A 25,345-nucleotide genomic window follows, 5' to 3' on the forward strand; every position below is an offset into this window, starting at 1 on the left:
GCCTCAAACGTGCCGATTTCCTGCAATTTCGATGCTGCGAGAGAATTCCTGGATTTTACCACGTCGTGCTCCACAATGGATGGCAGATCAAATAGGGTCGATAGGACGACGCAATAACGACTTGATCCCGTGAACGGTTGCCAGGCCAGCAATGGCCGAGGTTTTGTCTGCAATTTTAGCGCTGACAAATCCAAACACATTAAATGTAATGTGACAAAATGAAAATGCGCCGCCGAATGTAACGCAATCTATTTTTGGTGGTCTAACCCATTCGTTTAGGATGAGTCATTTTGTTTATGTGTTTCATTAGTGTTATTTTAGGTCGGTCATATTATGATAGTACTATGTGTGGTTATTCTTTTAAAATTTAATCTAAATATATATAACTCAAATGTGACTGACTGACATAAAACAAACCACTGGACGGATCGGGCTGAAATTTGGCATGCAGGTAGATGTTATGACGTAGGCATCCGCTAAGAAAGGATTTTGATTAATTCAACCCCCAAGGGGATAAAATAGGGGATGAAAGTTTGTATGAAACTTTGTCAATTTTAAACCGATCGGGCTGAGATTTTGCATGCATAAAGCTATTATGACATAGGCATCCCCATAGAAAGGATTTTGATAAATTCCACACTTAAGGGGATAATATAACACGAGCGAAGCCGCGGTCAAAAGCTATCTTTGGCAGATTGGCAGACAGTCTCAGGTAAGTATAATGTAGAGTGGTATTTCCCAAGTAGTGGTACGCGTACCCCCAGGGGTACGTGAAATTGCATCAAAGGGTACATGCGGGTATCAGTAAAAACAAGAACAATTTCCAAAATATTATTTTATAACAATCATCACAGTAAAAGCACGGAGCACCGAGCACTAAGACCCACCGTGCGCTATCCCGCGCCTGCCTCATCTCGTCATTCTGCTACCCCGCCACCCATCACCTGTTCCCTCTTCGTTTTGTTCCCGCAAGCATTTGAGTTGAAGAAGTAGCAAACATACACACCCTCTCAAACTTTCGCATTTATAACATTAGTGTGATTGCTACAACAATGGGTAGATTTGAGGTCTTTTTTTAAGTGGTACGCAGCAATAGCTAATTGGGAACCACTGATGTAGAGGGTATATTTGGCAGATACGCAGATAGAGTTTCGGGTAAGTATTTTTTTTTTAGTAATAAAGGGATTGCTCTTTGCCTTACCTCATCTGATGGTAAATGATGGCAAGGCCTAGGATGTAGCGCCCTTACCCAGAATATTAGTATAATATAGAGGGTATAATAACTTGCTGAGCGACGACCCCGTAGTGGGCAATTAATCTGAAATCAATAACCGCCGATACCGCCCCGATACTGTTTAATGTATTCGATCCGCGTAAATCTATGAATTCCAAATAACAAGCACATCCAGTAATCTATATATATATATAACTCAAAGGTGACTGACATAGTGATCTATCAACGCACAGCCCAAACCAATACACGGATCGGGCTGAAATTTGGCATGCAGGTAGATATTATGACGTAGGCATCCGCTAAGAAAGGATTTTGATTAATTCTACCCCCAAGGGGATAAAATAGGGATGAAGGTTTGTATGAAAGTTTGTCAATTTTAAACCGATCGGGCTGAGACTTTTCACGCATAAAGCTACTATGACGTAGGCATCCTCTAAGAAAGGATTTTCATAAATTCCACCCCTAAGGAGATAAATTAACGCGAGCGAAGCATCGGGCAAAAGCTAGTTATAGTATAACCGAGCAGTATTACCCGCGATAGTAAAACTCGCTTTGTGATACGGCTTATCTACGATTATATGCTTTTCGCATAAATGAAATGATGACAAATATTTGAGGATATATTTCAATATATACTAGCTGTTTCCGTGACTTCGTCTGCGTGGAAATTAACTTTATTTTTCTAAAATAAAAGTAGCCTAAGTTACTTCTTATTACATGAGCTACCTGTCAGAAAAAGACCAGCCATTTCCGAGATTAGCCGAAACAAACAGACAGATAGATAAAAATAAAAAAAAAAAAACATTTTGGTGTATCATATTTATATTCATATGCATGTAGTAAAAAACGGTTATTTCGATATTACAAACAGACACTCCAGTTTTATTTATATGTATAGATTTAAGTAATATGTACAGCTAATCTTTTAGAAATATAGACTTTTATTGGCAGGTAGCTAATGTAATAAGGAATAACTTAGGCTACATATTTTTTTATAAAGTTAAATCTCGCGGGTACAACTAGTTTTAGCTGTACCCGCGACTTCGTCCGCGTGGGATTCAACTTTATTAGTCTATAATTTCCGAATACTAATATGATATTCACAAGATATTATACCATTATGCAAAATAGAGTATTAAACAGAACACTATTAATCTACGTATAAGTACAGTCATCTAAGTAAACTTCCATCACTAAACTATACTGCAGAACAGATAGTGACAGCCCAATCCTATTGTGAACACTCGGAGCATTGTAACATGCAAATCAGCCGTGCTCCAGCATACAGATTTTCACTTAAAACTTCACAAGATGAAGTTCCTGCCACGTTAAATTTCAAACTCTGCTTTATTGGAGCAGATTGGGAGTTGTATACTAGTTTAATATGACATGCAAACTAAAACGCATTTTTTCGGACTACTCTAATGCTGTTGGCCGCAGCCGGCCCTTTACAGCTTCACCAGACGATAAGGGGCGAGAGCAGATGGCAGTACAAATCCGAGGAACTTATGTAACGCCTGAAGGCCAACTCCCGCCTGACGGATAGGACTTTCTGATCGCTAGGGATATCACTTAAGTGGTAACACTTCCTCCCGCGTACACTTAGATTGTGGAATAAACTTCCTGTCTAGGTTTTCTCACGAAACTACAGCATGGGGTTTTTCAAGAAGGGTATATTAAGGTTTCTTAAGGGTCGGCAACGCGCACGTGACACCCCTGGTGCTTCAGGCGTCCATAGGCGGGGGATCTATCGGAGGGGCGATAGTGGGCACCGGTGCGGAGTCAAAGTGCTCCGAGCTACCTCCCGCGTACACTTAGATTGTGGAATGAACTTCTTGCCTAGGTTTTCTCACGAAACTACAGCATGGGGTTTTTCAAGAAGGGTATATTAAGGTTTCTTAAGGGTCGGCAACGCGCACGTGACACCCCTGGTGCTTCAGGCGTCCATAGGCGGGGGATCTATCGGAGGGGCGATAGTGGGCACCGGTGCGGAGTCAAAGTGCTCCGAGCTACCTCCCGCGTACACTTAGATGGTGGAATGAACTTCCTGCCGAGGTTTTCTCACGAGACTATAAGCATTATTTTTCAAAGAAGGGTACTATTAAGGTTTAATAATGAATCTGTATTATTGTAAACGTACAACATTTATTTGAAAAGAATACCCTGAGTGCTTCAGGCGTCCATAGGCGGGGAAATCATCGGAGGGGACGGAGAGTTGACATATCATAAGAGTCAAAATAGACCTACGTGAATAAAGATATTTTAGATTGTTGAATTTGAATTTTTTGAATGATTTATTACGAAATTTAGTATAGTGTGTTATTTATATTTTATTGTACAGTATTTATATGTATGTATCTTATATATAAAATTCTCGTGTCACAATGTTAGTTAGCATACTCTTCCGAAACGACTTGACCGATTTTTATGAAATTTTATATGCATATTCAGTAGGTCTGAGAATCGGCTACTATCTATTTTTCATACCCCAAAGTAATAAGGGTCGTCCTAACATTGTTTTTTTATTTTTTGGTCAAATTCTTTTTGTTTTATATTTTGTATAATATGATATTAAAAAATAAGTATGTACATATAATTCAAAATTTTCACCCTTCTATCAACCCCTATTTTTTAATAGCGATTTTAATTTATATGGCAAAATAACGTTGCCCGCGGTTTCGCTCGCGTTAATTTATACCCTTAGGGGTGGAATTTATCAAAATCCTCTCTTAGGAGATGCCTACCTCATAGTAGCTTTATGCATGCAAAGTCTCAGCCCGATAGGTTTAAAATTTACAAACTTTCATCCCCTATTTTATCCCTTTAGGGGTAGAATTAATCAAAATCCTTTCTTAACGGATGCCTACGTCATAACATCTACCTGCATGCCAAATTTCAGCCCGATCTGTCTAGTGGTTTGGGCTGTGCGTTGATAGATCACTATGTCAGTCACCTTTGAGTTATATATATTTAAGAAGATAGAGTGTTTTAGTATTAGTCTAGTGTAATTTTACTACACCCTATTGCAATCAATATGGCCGATTGACAGAAGATTGAAGTAAAAAGTGATGGCAGACGAGCGCCATTATTAATGAGTCTATGTTTGACGATCGAGCAATCAAACTGGGATTAGACGAAGCGCTGACAAAAGAGGAAGTTTTGTTAGATGGCTCGCTTTATGCTCACACTTTTATCTGCTTTGAAGAAACTGTTACGTTTGCATTTTTTTTATTTTAGTTACGCCCTTATTTCCATAGACTGAAGGTCTATGCCCTTTTTTGCATTTTTTTTAAATCCTGGTTTTCTATTATTTTTTTTCTACGCCATCATTGCTCCGCGAATAATATACATTGTGGCTTCCCGCAGTTAATATTTTTTTTAATTTTATTTTATTTTCATAATACATTATATTGTACGTCATACGTTTGCAGTTTATACTGACTGGTTTAAGTACTAGATACTCATTTTTAAACCCGTTTAGTACGCGTATTAATAAATATATTTAAACAGGTTCCGAATCATGTAAACTGCGAAATGTGACAGACTCGACCCATTGGCTTTGCGGCGAGATATTGCATCTCTGTGCATTTTCTACCGCATATATCACGGGGAGTGTTCTGAGGAATTGTTCGGATTAATACCAGCTGCTGAGTTTCATCACCGTACCACCCGCCAGAAACTAAAATACCATCCTGATCATCTGGATGAATGGCGGTCCTCCACAGTGTGGTTTTCTAGATATTTTTTGCCGCACAACCACATTGTGGAATCACCTTCCAGCAATGGTATTTCCGAACCGATACGATATTGAAACCTTCAAGAAAAGAGCTTATTCCTTTTTAAAAGCCCGACAACGTACTTGCAATTCCCCTGGTATTGCGGGTGCTCATGGGCGGCGGTAATCACTTACCATCAGGTGAGCCGCATGCTCGTTTGTCCCCTGTGTTATAAAAAAAAATATATATTTTGCGTGAACAATAAAATACTATAAATCACAGATAATGATGTAACCTATATATCTATATAAATATCTACGTATGTACGTAGTAGTTTTAAAATGATAAGATTTTAATTTGTGATAAATCTAGAAGAGTCTTTACGAGTTTTAAATAAGTAAAATCAACATTTGAACTGCGACCTCGCAGCCGCCCGGAATTCCAATGCGAACACGTGCTGGACTTTCATTAGGCACCTCGTTTTTTTCCAAACAAAACGGCTAAAATTTATCGCCTTCTCAAATTAACATCTGAAACCGTTCGATGAATTTCCGTATAGTTTAATTGAAACGGCTTGATATATTGGATCTGTTGAATATTCAAGTTTTCAGTTTTATAATGTTTATTTTGTATAAATCTGAGTATTTTCTATGTATAATATTATATATTTTATCCTTACTAAAATTATAAATGCGAAAGTAATTATGTCTGTCTGTCTATCTCGCTTTCACGCCAAAACTACTGACCCACTGACCGAATGAAATTTGGTACACACACACACAAATAGTCTAGAACACAGATAGTCTAGATCCTGTGAAAGGACATAGGGTACTTTTTAATGCGAAAAAAGGGTTGTAAGGGGATGAAATTGGGGATGTAGGATTGTATGAAAAAATCGTCATTTTTGAAGCTAGAAGCTTGAAACTTAATTTTGAAGCTGCTAATTAAATATAAATAAATATGACATACAAAGTTTTTATAAATATTACCTTTAAGGGGGTTAAATAAATAAGGGGATATTTTTTTTATGTAAATTTGTTATTATAGAAGCAAGAAGATTGTAACTTATTTTCGAGGCTGTTGATTAAATATAAATAAATATGACACACTAAATTTGTAAAAATCTTAACCTTAGGGGGTAAAATAAAATAAGGGATGAAAGTTTTCATGTAAATTTGTCAGTTTTGAAGCTAGAAACTGATTTTTAAGGCTGTTGATTGAATATAAATAAATAGGCCATCAAATTTTGTAAAAATATTACCCTTAAGGGGGTAAAATAAAATAGGGGATGAAAGTTTTTATGCAAATTCGTCATTTTTGAAGCTAGAAACTTGCAATTTATGTTTGAGGCTGTTGATTAAATATAAATAAATAGGCCATCAAAGTTTATAAAAATATTACCCTCTCCCTCTTAAGGGTAATATTAACTAAATAAACATAACATATAACATAACAATAAGTAACCAAATAAAAAAGTTTCTTCGTTTTTATTTGGTTTTTATTGGGTTAGGTCATTAAATATTTTTTTTCATTTTTTGGTCAGGGTCACTATTTTACGCAGACGAAGTCGCGGGTACAGCTAGTATAGTATATGTACATTTAAAATTAACTTAGATTAAAATAATGTTATCACTTATTCACTTATCACTTAGGGGTATGAAAAATAGATAGTAGCCGATTCTCAGACCTACTGAATATGCATATAAAATTTCATAAAAATCGTTTCAGAGGAGTATGGTAACTAACATTGTGACACGAGAATTTTATATATATAACATATCAGTTGTCTATTACCTTTAACATTTTAACAACAAACCAAGTTTTGCTTAGCTTGGGCACAGTTGACACTATGTGAATTCCTCGGTTATATGATGGCCTCGGTGATCTAGCGGTAGCACACCGATTTGCTTCCGATGGTCGCGGGTTCGATTCTTCGCACGGTGCAAACGTTTGTAATAATGAGTATGATTATTTGTATCGGTCTGGGTGTTTTCTATGTATATTTATAAAACAAAATATCTAAGTATTTATATCAGTTCGCTAGTATCCGTGACACAAGCTCTGCTGGGTCTTCTTACTGTGGGACTAGATAGCGCTGAGTTAATTCCAGGATTATTATTATTATTATTTATACACTAGCTGCACCCGCGACTTCGTCCGCGTGGAATTTAACTTTATTTTTCTAAAATAAAAGTAGCCTAAGTTACTCCCTATTACATCAGCTACCTGCCAAAAAAGTCTCGTTAAAATCGGTCCAGCCATTTCAGAGATTAGCCGGAACAAACAGACCGACAGACAGACAAAATTTTTAAAAAGTCTTTTTTTGTTGTATTTACCATTTTGTATTCATATGCATGTAGTAAAAAACGGTTATTTCAATATTACAAACAGACATTCCAATTTTATTTATATGTATAGATATATGTATGTATATATTTATATATAGTATATATAATGTGTGATATTTACTAATATTTATTGGTATTATTATCCTATCCCTCTTCATCATCTGCTTCTTCCTTATCCCATTTATTTCTGGTCGGCGTAATATGTTTTTCTCTTCCATTCATCTCTGTTCGCAGTCATTCCGTTATTTACTCCCTTTCTCACCATATCATCTTTCACACAGTCCATCCATCTCTCTTTCGGTCTTCCTCTACCCTTATAACCATCCACATTCATATGTAACACCGTCCTTAGGATATGATCTTCATTCCTACGCATTACATGCCCATACCACGATAGACGATTACTCTTTAACCTGTCTGACATCGGTGCCACTTTCATACCTATGCCTCTTATTACACACACATATATATATATATACTACCTAAAGGTTGTCTGTAAGAGATTGCTTCTAGCGATAACACCGGCTTTTGCACTTCCATATCTCTTTTCTGTATAATTCTTATATATTAATTCTATTGGTGCAATAAAGAGTTTATAAATAAATAATTTAAAATTATTCGTATCAAGGATATATTTTAAGTAAATACACCGTAGGATATTATAAAAGCAATTAGTGACAATGCTACGTGGTAATGGCCTATATAGGCTAATAAACGTTTTGGAACCCCGCCAACTGCAACTCACAATGTAACTGACACATATAGATATACATACATCCACAACTTTTCTGCCGCTTATGCGGTAAGAAGAATTAGACAATTAACAGACGTGGCAACGGCTTCTTTAGCTATTTCCATAGCATTATGTCGTATGGCATTTTGTTATGGGGCAAAGCAGCTGATATAAATAAATATTTATTTTACAAAAGAGGGCCATTCGCTCCATTTAAGCATTATTCAGGGAGTCTTTGCGAGAGTGCTTTAAGCAATCAAATATCCTACCGTTGCTTCTCAATATATTTTGAAAATATCATGTATGCCAGGAACAATATAGACAGTTTCAAAAGAGTTAGTGATTTAATAAAAGCTTACGTAACAATAACAAACTGATTTTACCTAAATGTCGTTTGGCTAAAGTTAGTAATTCGTTTTATGGCAATTGCGTAAGGTTTTACAATAAAATACCAGAGTCTGTTATAAATCTGCCAGAAAAAAGATTTAAATGTCAAATAAAACACTTCCTTTGCAAAAAAGCTTACTATAAAATTGAAGAATTCGTTAACGATAATAATGTTTTTGTAGAAAAATTTTAAATACATAGCACTGACAATATTATCTGATTACACTAATAATGAGTGCGTAGCGATTTCTATGTTGGTTGTCGCATGCCTCTTACTTGTTACACTGTAATTATTTATATAAAAAAAACATCTATTAAAAAGAGCAACACACAAGTTTCTTGCTCATTCTTCTTGTGATGAATCTGCATTCCGAATGAGTGGTAGAATCAAAATATGACTATTCAAAAGTGCTTGTAATGAGTTTATTTGAATAAAGATTATTTCTATTTCTATTTCTATTTCTATTACAACATAGAAATAAAATTCAGGTAAATATGATTCAGGATTATTCAGTTTTGAAACTTTAACACTTCTGTATTTATAACCTACTAACTGTAAACGCGATTTCGTCCGCGTGGATTTTAACTTTAGTTTTCTGAAATGAAAGTAGCCTAAGTTACTGCTTATTACATCAGCTACCTGCCAAAAATATTCCCATCAAAATCGGTCCAGCCATTTCAGAGCTTAGTCGGAACAAACAGCCAGACAGACAAAAATTGTAAAAAATGATTTTTATATTCATATGTATGTAGTAAAAAATGGTTATTTCAATATTACAAACAGACACTCGAATTTTATTTATATGTATAGATACCACATTTCTTTACAAAATGATTAATCAAAATCCATTTAAAACTAACGAATATATCGCAGGATAATAAATTCTGAATCAAAAGTTTAATTAAAATAATGATCTTTTAAACTTTTAATTTTTATTTTATAGTAACAAACTGACAAGAGGTTTGGATGCTTTTGGATATTGTAAAATATTTACGAAATTTTTACATTCTTTAAACAGATTCCATGTGTGTATTGTTAATTTATTATATGTAAGTTTATTGTATATACATGTGCCATCTATACATATAAATAAAATTGGAGTGTCTGTTTGTAATATTGAAATAACCGTTTTTTACTACATGCATATGAATATAAATACGGTACATACACCAAAATAATATTTTTTAGAATTCTTGTCTCTCTGTCTGTTAGTTCCGGCTAATCTCTGAAATGTCTGGACCGATTTTGACGGGACTTTTATTGGCAGGTAGCTGCAGTAAAAGGAGTAACTTAGGCTACTTTTATATTAGAAAAATAAAGTTAAATTCCACGCGGACGTAGTCGCACTAAAAAACATTTTTTTACCATTTTTGTCTGTCTGTCTGTTTGTTCCGGCTAATCTCTGAAATGGCTGGACCGATTTTGACGGGACTTTTATTGGCAGGTAGCTGCAGTAAAAGGAGTAACTTAGGCTACTTTTTTTTTAGAAAAATAAAGTTAAATTCCACGCGGACGAAGTCGCACCAAAATAACATTTTTTTACCATTTTTTCTATCTGTCTGTTTGTTCCGGCTAATCTGTGAAATGTCTGGACGCTCTTAAATTCCACCCGGACGAAGACGCGGGTACAACTAGCTGTAAATAAATAAACAGTAATAGTCGCTACTTGTCACATTGGCTTATGTACACATTATTAAATATGCATTTAGTAAATAGCAGATCTGTTAGAATTGTAATATTTAGCAATGCTATTTCAGCATGTCCCAATGGGAGACAGGTGTCAAGAAACCGGCATATATGCTTACAAGCAGATATGCGGTGGTTGATGCAAGGACCGCCTCTAACAATAGTTGCTTCTGGCATGTCTCGGATCTCTAACTCAGTGGCGTAGCTACCTAGGGGCTAGGCGGGGCCCCGGGGCCCAGAAAATCTCGAACTGAACTTTACAAAATTTCTCCCATTTTCAAAATAAATATGATAGATTGCAACCCTACTTTAATCATGGCAACTCAGTTGAGAGAAATCCGAAAGTTATACCTTCGGAATTCTCCTAAATTCTTTTTATGGGGTGGCAGTGATGTCAATTTGACGGATAGCGATATGTGCGTTTTAATAAAACTATAATGTAGGGTATATGTACCTGCACCTACTATACTGCTGAGCAGTGGGGTCCCATTTTTTTATTTGCCCCAAGGTCCTTAGTTACTTAACTACGCCACAGCTCTAACTATCTCATAAGGGCTCATACAACATCTTGAACCAATATTTGCGCAATTTTGGGTAACATTATTCATACCTTAGGCAATTTGGTACATTAACTTCCGTCGAAGACGTAATATTTATACCACAAGGAGATAAGCGTGCTATATTACGAGCAATTCACTTTTATCTCCCCATTCTGAAAGTTCATACGCTATGCCGACGGGCTGAATCAATTTCATTTTCACCGCGAAACCACTGGAATTCTTTAATATGATATTTCATATGTCACGCAACACAAGATTTACACGCCTCGGGAGACAAGGAGGTTGCTGTTTAAAAGACAATTTATAGATGTGGCAATATGGCGTCGCAACCGCTAAAAATGTTCTGTTGTTTTTTTGTCGTTTGGGAATATCTTCAATAGACCATCCCCCCGTCAGAAAGGTGACAAGTGAGTATATCTGATTGTTACTCAATATAAAACCATGCGGTGTACCTACGAGCGCCATTGCCGGAGTCGTAAGGTCTCGTTAGCATTTTACCAGGTCTGTTCTGTAGATGGTGTAGTGTAGACTTCATCTCGTTGTTAGAGCGACCTGTAAGATGATAATGATCTAAGATGATACGATGATGCATTTATTTACCATTCAAATTCAAATTCAAAAATCATTTATACATGTAGAACATTTTAGCCGCTTCTGAATTTTTTTATATTATAATTTCCGTTCAGTATATTGATAGATCCAATTGAGAAGAACTGGGAAGAAACTCCATTGAATTACTTTTTTTTGAAGCTAGTTTATTTACAATGTATATAGGTGTCATTAAATGGAAATCCCGTGCATGATCAACTGTTGCCATTCAAATACAAATATTGTTCTAAAAGTATATCATAGTACAAAATGTTTCTAAAATCTAGCTACGAAATTTAAACCAAAATTTACAGCATTTAAAAGCGCTTGACATGAATATATCATCAGATTTGTGACCATTACAGAAGTAAGATAGCAATTGTTTTCAAAAACCGAAAGAAAAGAAGAAAATATCAAGTTGTTTAACAATATTATACAAATTCCTAAACCGCAATCTGGAGCTACGAGTATAAAACCAAACAATGAAGTTTTATAAAATACTTTCCTTCTGTTTTTTTTTTATGAAACATAATGCAAGAAGACTTTATTACCGCCCATGCCTCAATTAAATTTAATCCAAAATACGAGGTAGGAAGATATTTGCGGGTCTTTTGTTTTTGCTCTGCCAGCATGAATTTATTAAAAGCTGATTAAAAATCTGCTCCACGTTGCGACCGTGTATGCACCCTACAGCGAAGCTCTGTATTAATGAAGCCCTGTAGAGCAGACTTCGTGTAATAAAGTAAGATTAGAGTCATTCCAAAGCCGATTTGGAGCTTGAGCTGCCAGCCGTCCCTAGGAAGATATGCGCTTTTGAGAGGTACGCTAGTGGAGCAAGTCTTGTAACCTTTGCGGATTAGTTGTTATTTTCTGAAGATAAATACGTATTAATGGAGTTAAATTAGAAAGGTTTCGTAGCTAAACACTTGAACATTGGAAAAAGAAAAGAAAAAACATCTTAAGTTTCCATTAGCAGAGTAACGAACGATTTTAATCTCAATAAACTAGTTTTACCTAAGTGTTCGCGCCATTTATAAACATATCAAGTGGTATGGTATTATTCCCCATATCCTAATCCCTTTCCCGCGCACAGTATGTCAACTGAGGTCGCCCGACGACCTCGTCTACTAACGTGAATGGTGACATCTCGTCCCAACCGCTCCGCTTTAAATTAATTGTTGTGAAGTCAAAGCGCCTACTTATTTTATTTACGCAAATATTACACTTTTGCGATTTGTGCTCATACAATTTTGTAGTTTTTATTAAGTTAAAAATCTAGAAGTCGTACAAGTTACTCTGCGTCTTTAATTTCATTATTCCCGAAAATCCGCTGTGATTACTTCAAAACATGGTCCTATATCGAAGCCTGATGTGAATTAAATGCGGATCAGTTATTATTTTGTGGAATTAAATCGAAATACAAGAAATAAAAGAGAAATTAATTGGATGCAAGTTGACCGGCAGAACTACCTACCATTGGATGTGAATCGAGTGTAATTTATAGTGGTGTTAAGTATAAATTACTATATAATAAACTTATCCCAACACTCTACAGGTAATATTATAAGTAAATCAAAAACTTTATTAAGGTTAGTAAACGATAATTACGTTATTTATCTGTATCACATTATTTTAACTTCATTAGTTTCCTACCTACTGCATTGTGAATAATATTAGTACTTTTTCATAATTTGCTAAAATTAACTACAAATCATACTTAATTAAGTATAGTAAGCACTAATGCTATATTGTTTGAGTTAATTATCAGAATATATGCCTTATAATTGCAAATTTCAATAGTTATTCACGTCAGTTGTATGTAAGTAAAGTAGGTATAACTAATTCTTTTGTGTTAAATGTTACTTTGGTGTTTGGTGTTTAATTTTATTGTCAGGTTCTATATTATATTATAAATGTAGGTACTTAAGGAATCTGTACATTTATGTTAAACAAATAATTTGCCGTATGTACGACAGCAAGTTAAGAAACAATCTAGTATTTTCCTCCCTCCTTCTCAGATGTCCCTCTCATTCCACTTCCTTCTATTCCAAATTCTTTTCTGTCCAGGCTGTCAGGTTATGCAACGCACTCCCCCCTTGCATTCGGAGCATTCAGTCACTTGCTAGTTTCAAAGTCTCTGTCAAATCCCACTTTCTTTCCCTTTAAGTTCATATTGTCCTCTTTCTCATAGTTCCCTTCATATTTTCTGAAGATATGTGCATTATTAAGTATATGTATGTTTACGTATGAGTTTATTTTATTATATATATTAATAGATATATTTATGTACAAATGTATATTTATGTTCATTACGTGCACCACCTACTATTTTCTTATCTTAATGTTACTTTCTCTACTGGTAGTCTGGAAGAGATTGCTTAGCGATAAGACCGCCTTTTGTATCAGTTTATGTATTATATCATTTTGTGTGTTTTCTTTGTCTGGTGCAATAAAGAGTTTAAATAAAATAAATAAAATAAATAAAATAAATAAATAAATATTTTCTCTATTAATGTCAATTTGAATCGGTACTTATGCTTGTGCATATGTAATATATGTAATGTCACAACATTTACAGTACATTTACTAGATTTATATAATATACATATAAATATATTTCTTTATCGAATTAACATATTGTTAGCTTAATATTTTGTATTCATACCTACTGATCGTAGATTTTTATTTCATTAATTAGAATTAATTTTTTAATTGTATAAATTCCAGGTCGACAACACTCGAATCCCATAATGTCCGAAGAAAAGGAGTTAATAAAAAAGCGAGGCAGTTTTAAAGGCCGTTTAACTGCATTTATTAATTATTTGCATACACTAACTGATGAACCGTTAAGTCTCTCGGATGCCAGAGAATTACAATTACGTATGGGTAAAATTGAGTCGTTGTATGAACAGTATGATCAGGTACAGTTGCGCCTTGAATGTATAGTTGATAATAGTGAAGAGCAATTTAAAGAGCGCTCCGAATTTGAATCACAATATTTCAAGGCAATCGCGAAAGCCCAAGGTTTACAAAATGTTAATGTTGAGACTATGAGCAATATGGGCAGTGATGGAGGTACTCGAGCGAGCAATAATCATAGGCTGGTGCGTCTTCCGACCATCCAGCTACCGCGATTCAGTGGTTCATACGATGATTATTTGGAATTTAGAGACACCTTTACTAGCCTTATACACAACAATGATGAAATAGACGAAGTGAATAAATTTCACTATTTGCGTGCATCGTTAGAGGGTTCTGCTGCCGTGGTAATTCAATCAGTTGAGTTTTCATCTAGTAATTATGCTGTTGCGTGGAAACTTTTGTGCGATAGGTTTGACAACAAACGTCTGTTGATACAAAATCATGTGTCTTCTTTGTTCAATGTGGAAGCAATAACAAAGGAGTCATCAGCAAATTTAAAGCGGTTAATTGATCAGGTAAATAAAAACTTGCGGGCACTTGAATCATTAGGTGAACCTGTCAAACATTGGGATACCCTTTTAATCCATATTATTACCCATAAATTAGATAGTAAAACTTATAGAGAGTGGGAGGAATTTAAGGGGCATTCACATAAAGATACTTCAATTACCTTTGACACCTTTCTAGAATTTATCCGAAATCGTGCAGATTTGATTGAAACATTAGAGCTTTCACGTGTTAATCAGGGCAATTTAAATCATAAATCGACTATGAAATTAAAATCTATGGTTTCAGTTCATGGCAGTCATCCACATCAGAATTCCAATACAGCAGAATCACATAATCGAATCTGCCCTAAGTGTAAGGGTGACCATAGTCTAACCGGTTGCCCCCAGTTTCTTGCGTTGAGCGTTGAAGCGCGCCTAAAGGTACTACCCAGTTTTAAGGTATGTTTCAATTGTTTTCGTGTAGGTCATTTTGCTAATCTATGCAAAAGGCCAGGTTGCAAAATATGCAAGCGTCGACACAACACTCTGATTCATGCAGCCAATGATCATCATATTCGTAATGAAAATAGAGTCGTATCTGAAACTACACCTTTAGCGTCGTCTTCAACGACTGCTGCTTCTGACAATGTAACTTTAGCAGCAAATATGTCTAGTTATAATAAAATTCAATGAGATGTATTATTATCTACTGCGTTGGTAAAATTATATGACAAGAATAATCACGAACATATAGTACGTGCAATATTAGACAGTGGTAGTACATCAAGTCTAATGACTGAGAGATTGTGTCGACAATTAAATTTGGAAACCTGTCAGGTAGATAAGTCAATCATGGGTGTAAATAACTTTACGCGTAGGCAAAACTTGTCATGTGCACATGACGTCGTTGAATAACAGTTTCTCTTCTGAGCTTCAATGTTATGTTTTGCCATCAATCACAAGTAATGTACCCGGTCACGAAATTAATATTTCTAATATTGACATCCCTACTGACATTAGTTTGGCGGATCCTACGTTCTTTGTACCAGCAGATGTTGATATCTTGATTGGTGCCGATCTCTTTTGGGATTTGGTAGGGACGCGGAGAATAATACTAGGTAAGAAAAAGCCTGTATTGTGCGAAACCAGATTAGGGTGGATAATTTCAGGTCCTATCTTTAGTCATCATGACACAATTATGCATTTAAATGATATAAAATGTAATTTTAGTAAAATTGATTCTAGTGCAAGTCATGATTTGGACGACATTCGAGCTGACTTGACACGATTCTGGCAGCTGGAAGAGATATGCTCCAAATCAAATTATTTTCCGGAAGAAAGAATGTGTGAGGAACATTTTGTTGCGAACACAACGCGCCTCGATGACGGTCGTTTCTGCGTCCGTATACCGCTTAAACATGATTCTTCTGTTTTAGGTAATTCGTTTCATCGAGCGGAACACTGTTTATTTTCTTTAGAGCGTAGGTTGACGAGCAATCTTGAATTGAGAGATATGTATAGCAACTTCATGACAGAGTATAAATCGCTTGGCCATATGTCAGAATATAAACAGCCTGAGGTAGATAAAAAGGAATATTTCATTCCTCATCACGGTGTTATGCGAGATAGTAGCACGAGCACCAAACTCCGTGTTGTATTTAATGCCAGTTCTCCTACGACCTCAGGTGTTTCTTACAATGACATCCAAATGATTGGTCCCACCGTCCAAGATGATTTGATATCCATATTGCTTCGATTTAGGCAGCATAAATATGTTTTGTCTGCAGATGTTGAAAAAATGTACAGACAAATAATTGTCCACCCGTCTGATAGACATCTGCAGCAAATACTGTGGCGTAGTAATGTAGCTGAGCCAATTACAAAATTCATATTGAACACGGTCACATATGGAACATCCAGTGCTCCATTTCTGGCTACACGCTGTCTAAAGCAGTTAGGAATCAACTGCAAGGATGATAAAATTTCCGAGATCATTCAACATGATTTTTACGTTGATGATCTATTAACGGGCGGTAACGATTTGGCTGAAGTTCAAGCTATACGTAAGCAAGTTACTAATGTACTTGCTTCTGCATGTATGCCATTAAGAAAATGGAAATCGAATAATCCTCTTTTGATGATTGATCCTCAGGACGTTCAAGCATCATCATTCGATTTGAATATTGGGAGTGATGAGCCAAATAAGTTATTAGGTCTTAGTTGGCACACAGATTCTGATGAACTCTGTTTCCCAATAAGTTCTCTAGTTCCTAATGGTAATACAAAACGTGATATTCTTTCGATGATTGCTCGAATTTTTGACCCATTGGGACTTTTGGCTCCATGCATAATTAATATGAAAATATTGTTACAGCAGCTTTGGATTAAAAAATTAGCTTGGGACGAACCATTAACTGATGATATTAATCGTCATTGGAATTACATTCGTAAAACTTTGCCTCTTTTGAACGATCTTCGTGTACCGAGGATTGTTATTTGCGACTCCTGTAAGTCGTTAGAGTTGCATGTTTTTTCGGACGCTTCAGAGCGTGCATATGGAGCTTGCATTTATTTGCGTAGCGTCAGTACTTCTGGTGAAGTTATGGTTCGGTTGTTAATGGCTAAGAGCCGAGTAGCTCCTATTAAGCCTACCACAATACCTAGGTTGGAACTGTGCGGTGCGTTGATGGGAGCGCGGCTATATGATAAGGTCATCACGTCGCTTAGATTGGGAATAGATCAAGCTTACTGCTGGACAGATTCCACCATAGTTTTAGGTTGGTTACGTATGCTGCCTTCTAGACTTCAGCCTTTTGTACGTAATCGTGTTGCTGAAGTCTTAGAAAGGACAGAAAATTGTACATGGCGACACGTACCAACTGATGAAAACTCAGCAGATCTAATATCTCGTGGTGTGGATATTAAACTGCAAGGTTTAAACTTATGGTGGTCTGGTCCGCAATTTCTCATGAATGACTTGTCAAAGTGGCCTACGCAACTGAAGTGTGTTGAAGTTCTCCCAGAAATTAAACCAGACATATCTCTAAATGCTATTGTTATTAACAATAACAATTCCTGTGGGCTCATTGAATTTAGTCGCTTTTCTAATTATTTAAGACTATTGCGATCAGTTGCCTATGTTTTAAGATTTATCAAATATTGTAAAAAGGTACTTGTAGTATCAAATTTTTTAGAAGAGGTAGACTTACGCGACGCCTTAGTTTTAATTATTTCAAATAGTCAATATGAATCCTTTCCCGAGTACAAGTTACTGTTAAATAATGATAATTTGCCAAAAAACAGTCAACTATTAAAACTGAACGTCTTTATGGACGAAAATAAATTAATGCGCGTCGGAGGTCGTATTGATAATTCAAATTTTTCACAAGATAAAAAACATCATATAATTTTACAGTCCAGTCACATTTTTACAAAATTATTATTTATTTATGAGCATAAACGGTTAATGCATGCCGGTCCTCAATTGTTGCTAGCATCTATAAGAGAAAGGTATTGGCCTATAGGCGGGCGAAATTTAGCGAAAACCTGTTATCACAATTGTATCAGATGTACACGCATGAAGGGTAAAATTGTAACCCCCTTGATGGGAAATTTACCACGGCAGCGCCTACTTTCTGGTGGCTATCCCTTTGAAACGGTCGGTGTCGATTATGCCGGACCTATTATGTCCGCTAGTCGACAAGGCCGCGGTTGTAAGCTAGTAAAGGTTTATATTTCAGTTTTTGTTTGCTTCACTACTAAAGCTATTCATTTAGAGTTGGTAGGCGATTTAACTAGTAATAATTATATACTTGCTTTACGTCGATTCATTTCGCGAAGAGGTAAACCTGTCAATATATATTCCGATAACGGTACCTCATTTGTGGGTGCATACAACGACATTTCAAAATTTCTAAAGACGAATTGTAATTCTTTAGGCGAAAGTGCAGCCTGTGATGGCATTGACTTCCATTTTATTCCGGCGTATGCTCCTCATTACGGAGGTTTATGGGAAGCGGGTGTAAAGTCGACAAAATACCACTTACAGAGAGTGTTGGGTAATTGTACATTAACCTATGAAGAGCTTAACACCACTCTCATACAAATTGAAGCAGTGCTGAACTCTCGACCCCTGACATCACTTTCTTCGGATCCTGCGGACTATAATCCATTAACCCCAGGCCATTTTTTAATTGGGCGGTCTCTGACTTCTTTGCCAGACCGAGATTATCAAAGACATTCCACAAATAATTTAACACGGTTTCAACGCATTGAGCAATTACGACAACATTTTTGGGCTAGATGGAGCAAAGAGTACATTGCAGAATTGCAACAACGTGTTAAGTGGCGTACTTGCAAGGATAATTTAAAATTGAATACGTTGGTAGTAATTAAGGAGGATAATCTTCCGCCATTAAAGTGGAAATTGGGAAGAGTTGTGGGAGTTCATCCTGGTCTTGACGGCATAGTACGGGTTGCTGATATCCGGACATCCACTGGAGTTATTCGGCGAGCCTTTAGCAAAATCTGCCCATTACCAGTATCATCGGAGTCTCATTGAAAGCGCAACTTTCAATGCCGGGGGGCATGTTGTGAAGTCAAAGCGCCTACTTATTTTATTTACGCAAATATTACACTTTTGCGATTTGTGCTCATACAATTTTGTAGTTTTTATTAAGTTAAAAATATAGAAGTCGTACATGTTACTCTGCGTCTTTAATTTCATTATTCCCGAAAATCCGCTGTGATTACTCCAAAACATTAATTACTATAATAATTGACATTAAAAATAAGTAACTTTGTGTGCGTGCCTGTGTTAAACTTAGTATTCATCGAGTGCAGCAGCTGTGCAAGAATAAACCCGCTCTACAGTCGCAGGTACGTACTGTGCGCCCCCTTTATTTCAATTCCATACAGTCCACTTACCTTACCCGCTATCCCCCATTTTTCCATGGTACGCCTTCGAACCGGATACCTACCGCTTAAATACTATAATTAGGACGAGATTTACATCCCCGCATTGATAGGTACATAATTTCATTATATTATACCGCCCGCTATAGGCCATACCGCTTCTTTGTACCTATTCGTATATTCACCCGCGCATACGCATTTTCTGTACTTAATATATTAGTACGCCATACCTATAAGCCTAGTCTTGGGTATATTTTCTAATAATTACCGCTTAATTAATAATAATACTTTATTATTTGTATAATACATATTACGCAGTAATCGTACATACCTACCTACATTAATTTGTATTTTTCAACGCCAATAATCGTAACGATAATGGAGTCGAATTTAAAAATGCTAGAAGCTAAAAACAGAGCTATATTTCAACGTATTACAAGATTGCGTGATACTTGTAAAAATCTGTCACCGTCGTCAATCGACTTACGCTCCGCAGAGGCATTCATGGCGGACAACCATTGATATACTGCGCCATGAATATATACAAAATTTAGATTCTATGAACGAGTTACAAATGCAGTTGAATCCTAAATTTGAACCTGATTACCAGGCACTTTTAACGTTTGAAGATATTTTTAGTCGAATAAAAAGATGTCGTTTAATATTAAGCGAAGCTAATAAGCCTTCGTGTTCACAATCGGTACCGCATAATAAATCTAGTATCAAACTAGAACCTCTCTGTATTCCTTGTTTTGACGGGAATATGTCCACGTGGTCTAGCTTTTATGAATCCTTTAGGAGTATATATTCATTGTAACACCGATTTAACCGATTCACAAAGAATTCAGTATTTACTTAGTAAATTAACTGGAAGCGCTCAAAAAATAATGGCCGGTATAATTCCGTCTGGTGATAATTATACTTCCATATGGGAAAGTTTAGTAAAGAAATATCGGGATAAAAGGGCCTTAGGTTCATATTATATTTCTACATTATTTAACATTAAATCGGCCACAAATAATTCCGCTTCATTAAATAATTTCATCGAAACTTTCGATGCCGCTGTTGCTGCTATGCGTCAATTAAATATTGATGCTATGCAAGATTTTATTTTATTGAACTTAGCCTTACGAAAGGTGGATTTAAGTACTACACAGGCTTTCGAAATGACCGCTAGAAATAAAGATATTCCGAGTTATATGAATTTTGTGGAATTTATAAAAAGTCAGGTGAAAATATTAGACCGCACGAGTAATAATATTAATTCAGTAAGCCGCAACACATTAACTAATATTAAAAACAACCGCCCGCAAAATGTACATTCGTTTGTTACACGAAGTGACACTTCTGGTCACCGAGCTCCTTGTTCTATGTGTAATACTTCGGAACATTATCAGTTATATACCTGTTCCACATTTAAATCAATGCCGCCGAAAAATCGATTAGATTTTATTAAATCTAAACGAGGTTGTGTAAATTGCCTTAGTATAACGCATTCTGTGTCCACTTGTAATTCTAAATACAAATGTAGAACTTGTAATAAGCGACATCATTCCTTATTACATTTAGATAAGGCACAAAATAATAATACACCGCTCTGCACTCATCGATCTAATGTGATGAGTGATCGATCTACGATCGCCGCTCCCGCACTCCCGCCAGTCCCCTGTCGTACTCCAACTCAATGTAAGTTGACTCCTGACGGGGACTCAAACGCGCCCATTGAAATCGCGGTGCCCGCACCTTTGTCGTTGTGCACTCGAGTACCTACCACTACAGCAGCCATGCCTGGTGTTGTATGTCCAACGAGTAAAGTGCGTACAGAGGTACTTCTGTCTACAGCGTCTGTTATTGTTCGTAACTATAACAAAAATATAATACGTACTGTTCGTTGCCTTTTAGACAATGCTTCGCAACATAACCTTATTACGATTGATTGTTGTAAACAATTAAACTTAAACATTATTCCGCTTACGAATTCATTTTTAAAAGGTGTCGGATTAACAACGAGGCCTATAAAGGGTTATGTTAAATTAATGATTTCCGATAAACATAACGAACAAAGCTTCACTATAACCGCGTTGGTTGTCGATTGTATTACCGATCGACTACCTATTGAATATATAGATACGTCTGTTATAAGTCATTTAGTCGACTTACCGCTTGCAGATCCTCACTGGCATATGCCAGGTGAGATCGAACTTGTATTAGGAGCAAATTTGTTCCCTTATATTCTTTTAAGTGGAAAAATAATAAGTCCACCCGCACCGCCAGCCATAGAAACTATTTTTGGTTATGTTTTTATTGGTGACGTTCCCTGTAATAATGCGACCACATCTGATCGTGATCATACCGCGCCTCAACAAGACTCATCTTCCTCTGCTTTCTTAACATGTATTGAAAATAATCTTAATGATTCTCTCTCTAAATTCTGGGAATTAGAGGAGGTTCCTATAAATAAATATTTAAGTCCCGCAGAAAAGGAATGCGAGCAAATGTACTCTTCTACCGTGTCCCGCGACTCGTCAGGTCGTTATTGTACTGTTTTACCGTTTTATAAGGATCCTAGCGAGTTAGGTAATTCCCGTATCACCGCTTTTAGTCGCTTGCTATCGCTAGAACGCAAACTAGAAAGTACAGGTTTGCGCGCTGATTATAATGCCATCATAAAAGACTATATAGACAACCAATATTTATCTGAAGTTTTAAATACATCCGATAATATGGATGACGGTTACGTCATACCGCATCACCCTGTCATTAGGCAGGATAAAGACACGACCAAGGTCAGAATAGTCCTTGATGCAAGTGCTAAATGTCATAACGGCATTTCTCTAAATGATATTTTACATACGGGTCCTAATCTCCAAGCTGATTTATTTTTACTTTTATTAAATTTTCGTTTATTTCCAATCGCTATAACCGCGGATATAAAACAAATGTACCTACAAATTTTAGTTACCGACGAGTATCGTAAATATCAAAAAATACTGTACCGCTTTAATACGTCTGAACCCATACGTACCTTTCAATTTAATAGAGTTGCATTTGGTCTTAAGTCAAGTCCTTACCTTGCCATGCGTACAATTCGTCAGCTTTGTGATGATGAACGCGATAACTTCCCGCTGGCTGCTTCTATAGCTGAAAGGGAACTGTATATGGACGATTTAGCTACGTCTATACTAAATGAGGTTGATGCTGTCGAGGTTACCGCTCAATTAATTAATATGTTCAAGTCAGGTGGCTTTCAATTAGTTAAATGGTCCAGTAATTCAAAGAACCTACTAGAGAGCATTCCTACACCGCTGAAACTTGCACAGCAAGTTGAGTTTGATAGACGTGAGTCCCTTAAGATATTAGGGCTCGAATGGAACCCGCAAGATGATATTTTCGTTTTTAAAATCAATTGTGATGACCGCTTGTGTACCCTAATTGCCCGATTATGGGACGTATTAGGTTTTGCTGCGCCTGTCGTACTTACCGCTAAACTACTTATTAAAGATCTTTGGCTGCAGAAAGTCGGTTGGGATGATGTACCTCCGACAAATATAACCGCTATTTTTACTACATTTAAACAACAATTACCGCTTCTTGCTAATTTAAAAATACCGCGTCATTTATCTGTCACGCAAGACTGTATAATAAATATCGTTGCGTTTTCGGATGCTAGTTTAAAAGCTTACGGCTGCGTTATTTACTTACATGTGACAGATCCCGCAGGCAATATATACGTGAGATTAGTCTGTGCGAAATCAAAAGTCGCACCCGTTAAGGTAGTCTCACTTGCGCGACTAGAACTTTGCGCCGCCGTTTTAATGTCTAAACTAACTAAACTAGTTTACGATGCTTACTCTTCACGCACGTCTGTACAGAACGTCTATGCATTTTCTGACTCGAAAATTGCACTCTCATGGATTCATTCTTCACCACATCGGTGGAATATCTTCGTTAGCAATCGTGTGGCTAAATGTCAGGAAAATTTACAATCAAAACATTTCTATCACGTGGCTGGATTCAATAATCCAAGCGACTGTCTTTCAAGAGGTTTACTGCCTAAACAATTACTTACCCATGAGTTGTGGTGGAACGGTCCCGCGTGGCTGAGTAGCCCCGTCTGCTCTTGGCCGGTAGAGTCATTTACACCTGAAAAATATGAAAACTTACCTGAATATAATACTAAGACGTTCGTTACAGCTGCTTCCAATACTGTAGTCTCACCGCTTTGTGATCTTGCATCTAAAGTTTCATCCTGGAACAAATTATTACGAATTACTATTTATATACTGCGATTTATACGCGTATTGCCCCGCTCTAAATATATTGAAACCGCTCACTTAAATATCGCTGAAAAATATATACTTACAGCAATTCAGGTCGCTCATTTTTCTCATGTTATTAGTGATCTTAAAGAGGGTAATTTACCTACTGGAACTCTGCGTAAATTAGACTTTTTATTGATGACGATGGCATAATTAGGATAGGTAGATTATTAAATGCTAACTTACCTTTCGAGGCAAAACATCCCGTTTTATTGCCTAAGCGCGACCATATTACTTACTTAATAATAGATCATTTTCACCGCGTTAACTGTCACACAGGTGCCATTCTTCTTAGTTCTTTAATTCACCAAATGTGGTTTTATAATACAGACAATTTTTAGGTTGGTACTGTAGTGCTTATACATGATGATAACGTCTCACCACTGCGGTGGCCAATGGGTATTATTGTCAAAATATATCCAGGCTCAGATGGTATTGCTCGCGTAGCATCTGTTAAAACTCAAAATGGTTTGCTCAAGCGACCAATCGTTAAATTAAGCCCTTTACCTTCTCAATAAACTCTATTTTTCTTATAAACCGCATTTAATTATTATTTACCGTTAGGTGTATTCTATTAAGTTTTTCTTATTATATTACGCTCTATAACTAATTATAAGTGTGTTAGGAATATATACTATAATGTACATCCGCTTTATATATTGCTCTTCTTTGTATTTTCTTTGAGAAACCCTTAGTTTCTCAAGGCGGGGGAGGATTTTCGCTCCATTTATAAACATATCAAGTGGTATGGTATTATTCCCCATATCCTAATCCCTTTCCCGCGCACAGTATGTCAACTGAGGTCGCCCGACGACCTCGTCTACTAACGTGAATGGTGACATCTCGTCCCAACCGCTCCGCTTTAAATTAATTAATATAATATATTGACATTAAAAATAAGTAACTTTGTGAGCGTGCCTGTGTTAAACTTAGTATTCATCGAGTGCAGCAGCTGTGCAAGAATACACCCGCTCTCCAGTCGCAGGTACGTACTGTGCGCCCCCTTTATTTCATTCCATACAGTCCACTTACATTATCCCGCTACCCCCCATTTCTCCACTAAGTGCCGTTTGACGAAAGTTAGTAATTCGTTTTATGGAAATTGCGTAAGGTTTTACAACAAATTGCCAGAGTCTGTACTAAATTTGACAGAAAAAATTCAAATGTGTTATAACATATTTTCTTTGTAATAAATCTTATTATAAAATTGAAGAATTTATAAATTATAATAATGTTTTTGTAGAAAATATCTAATTTAAAATTCATAGCGCTGACAATGTTATCTGATTGAACAGAGATTAAGTGCGTAGCGGTTACTATGTTGATTGTCGCATGCCTAATCCTTATTGTTAATTAAATATAATTAAATCAATAGTTATGTAATAGAGCAACACACAAGTTTCTTGCTCATTCTTCTTGTAATGAATCTGCATTCCGAATGAGCGGTAG

General features: G+C 36.2%; 2 protein-coding genes across 2 annotated transcripts; both read left to right on the forward strand.

Annotated features, from left to right (window-relative positions):
- Positions 1–14,003: 14,003 nt before the first annotated feature.
- On the forward strand, positions 14,004–15,356 carry LOC131849404 (uncharacterized). Its single transcript, XM_059199476.1, has one exon. It carries the CDS (start codon positions 14,004–14,006, stop codon positions 15,354–15,356), a length of 1,353 nt encoding a protein of 450 aa, XP_059055459.1.
- A 505-nt stretch (positions 15,357–15,861) lies between these two features.
- On the forward strand, positions 15,862–19,224 carry LOC131849411 (uncharacterized). Its single transcript, XM_059199490.1, has 2 exons — positions 15,862–17,740; positions 18,602–19,224. Exons 1-2 carry the CDS (start codon positions 15,862–15,864, stop codon positions 19,222–19,224), a joined length of 2,502 nt encoding a protein of 833 aa, XP_059055473.1.
- Positions 19,225–25,345: the final 6,121 nt, after the last annotated feature.

The sequence above is a fragment of the Achroia grisella genome, unplaced genomic scaffold, assembly GCF_030625045.1.
Source record: "Achroia grisella isolate CSIRO2021 unplaced genomic scaffold, CSIRO_AGI_Agris_v1 utg1110, whole genome shotgun sequence".
NCBI classification, from domain to species: domain Eukaryota; kingdom Metazoa; phylum Arthropoda; class Insecta; order Lepidoptera; family Pyralidae; genus Achroia; species Achroia grisella.

Coding starts and splice junctions, on each gene's coding strand:
- LOC131849404 (XM_059199476.1), top strand. CDS start 14,004: ATGTCCGAAGAAAAGGAGTTAATAAAAAAGCGAGGCAGTTTTAAAGGC.
- LOC131849411 (XM_059199490.1), top strand. CDS start 15,862: ATGCATTTAAATGATATAAAATGTAATTTTAGTAAAATTGATTCTAGT. Junction 17,741..18,601: donor TATTAACAATAACAATTCCT/GTGGGCTCATTG, acceptor GTAATTCTTTAG/GCGAAAGTGCAGCCTGTGAT.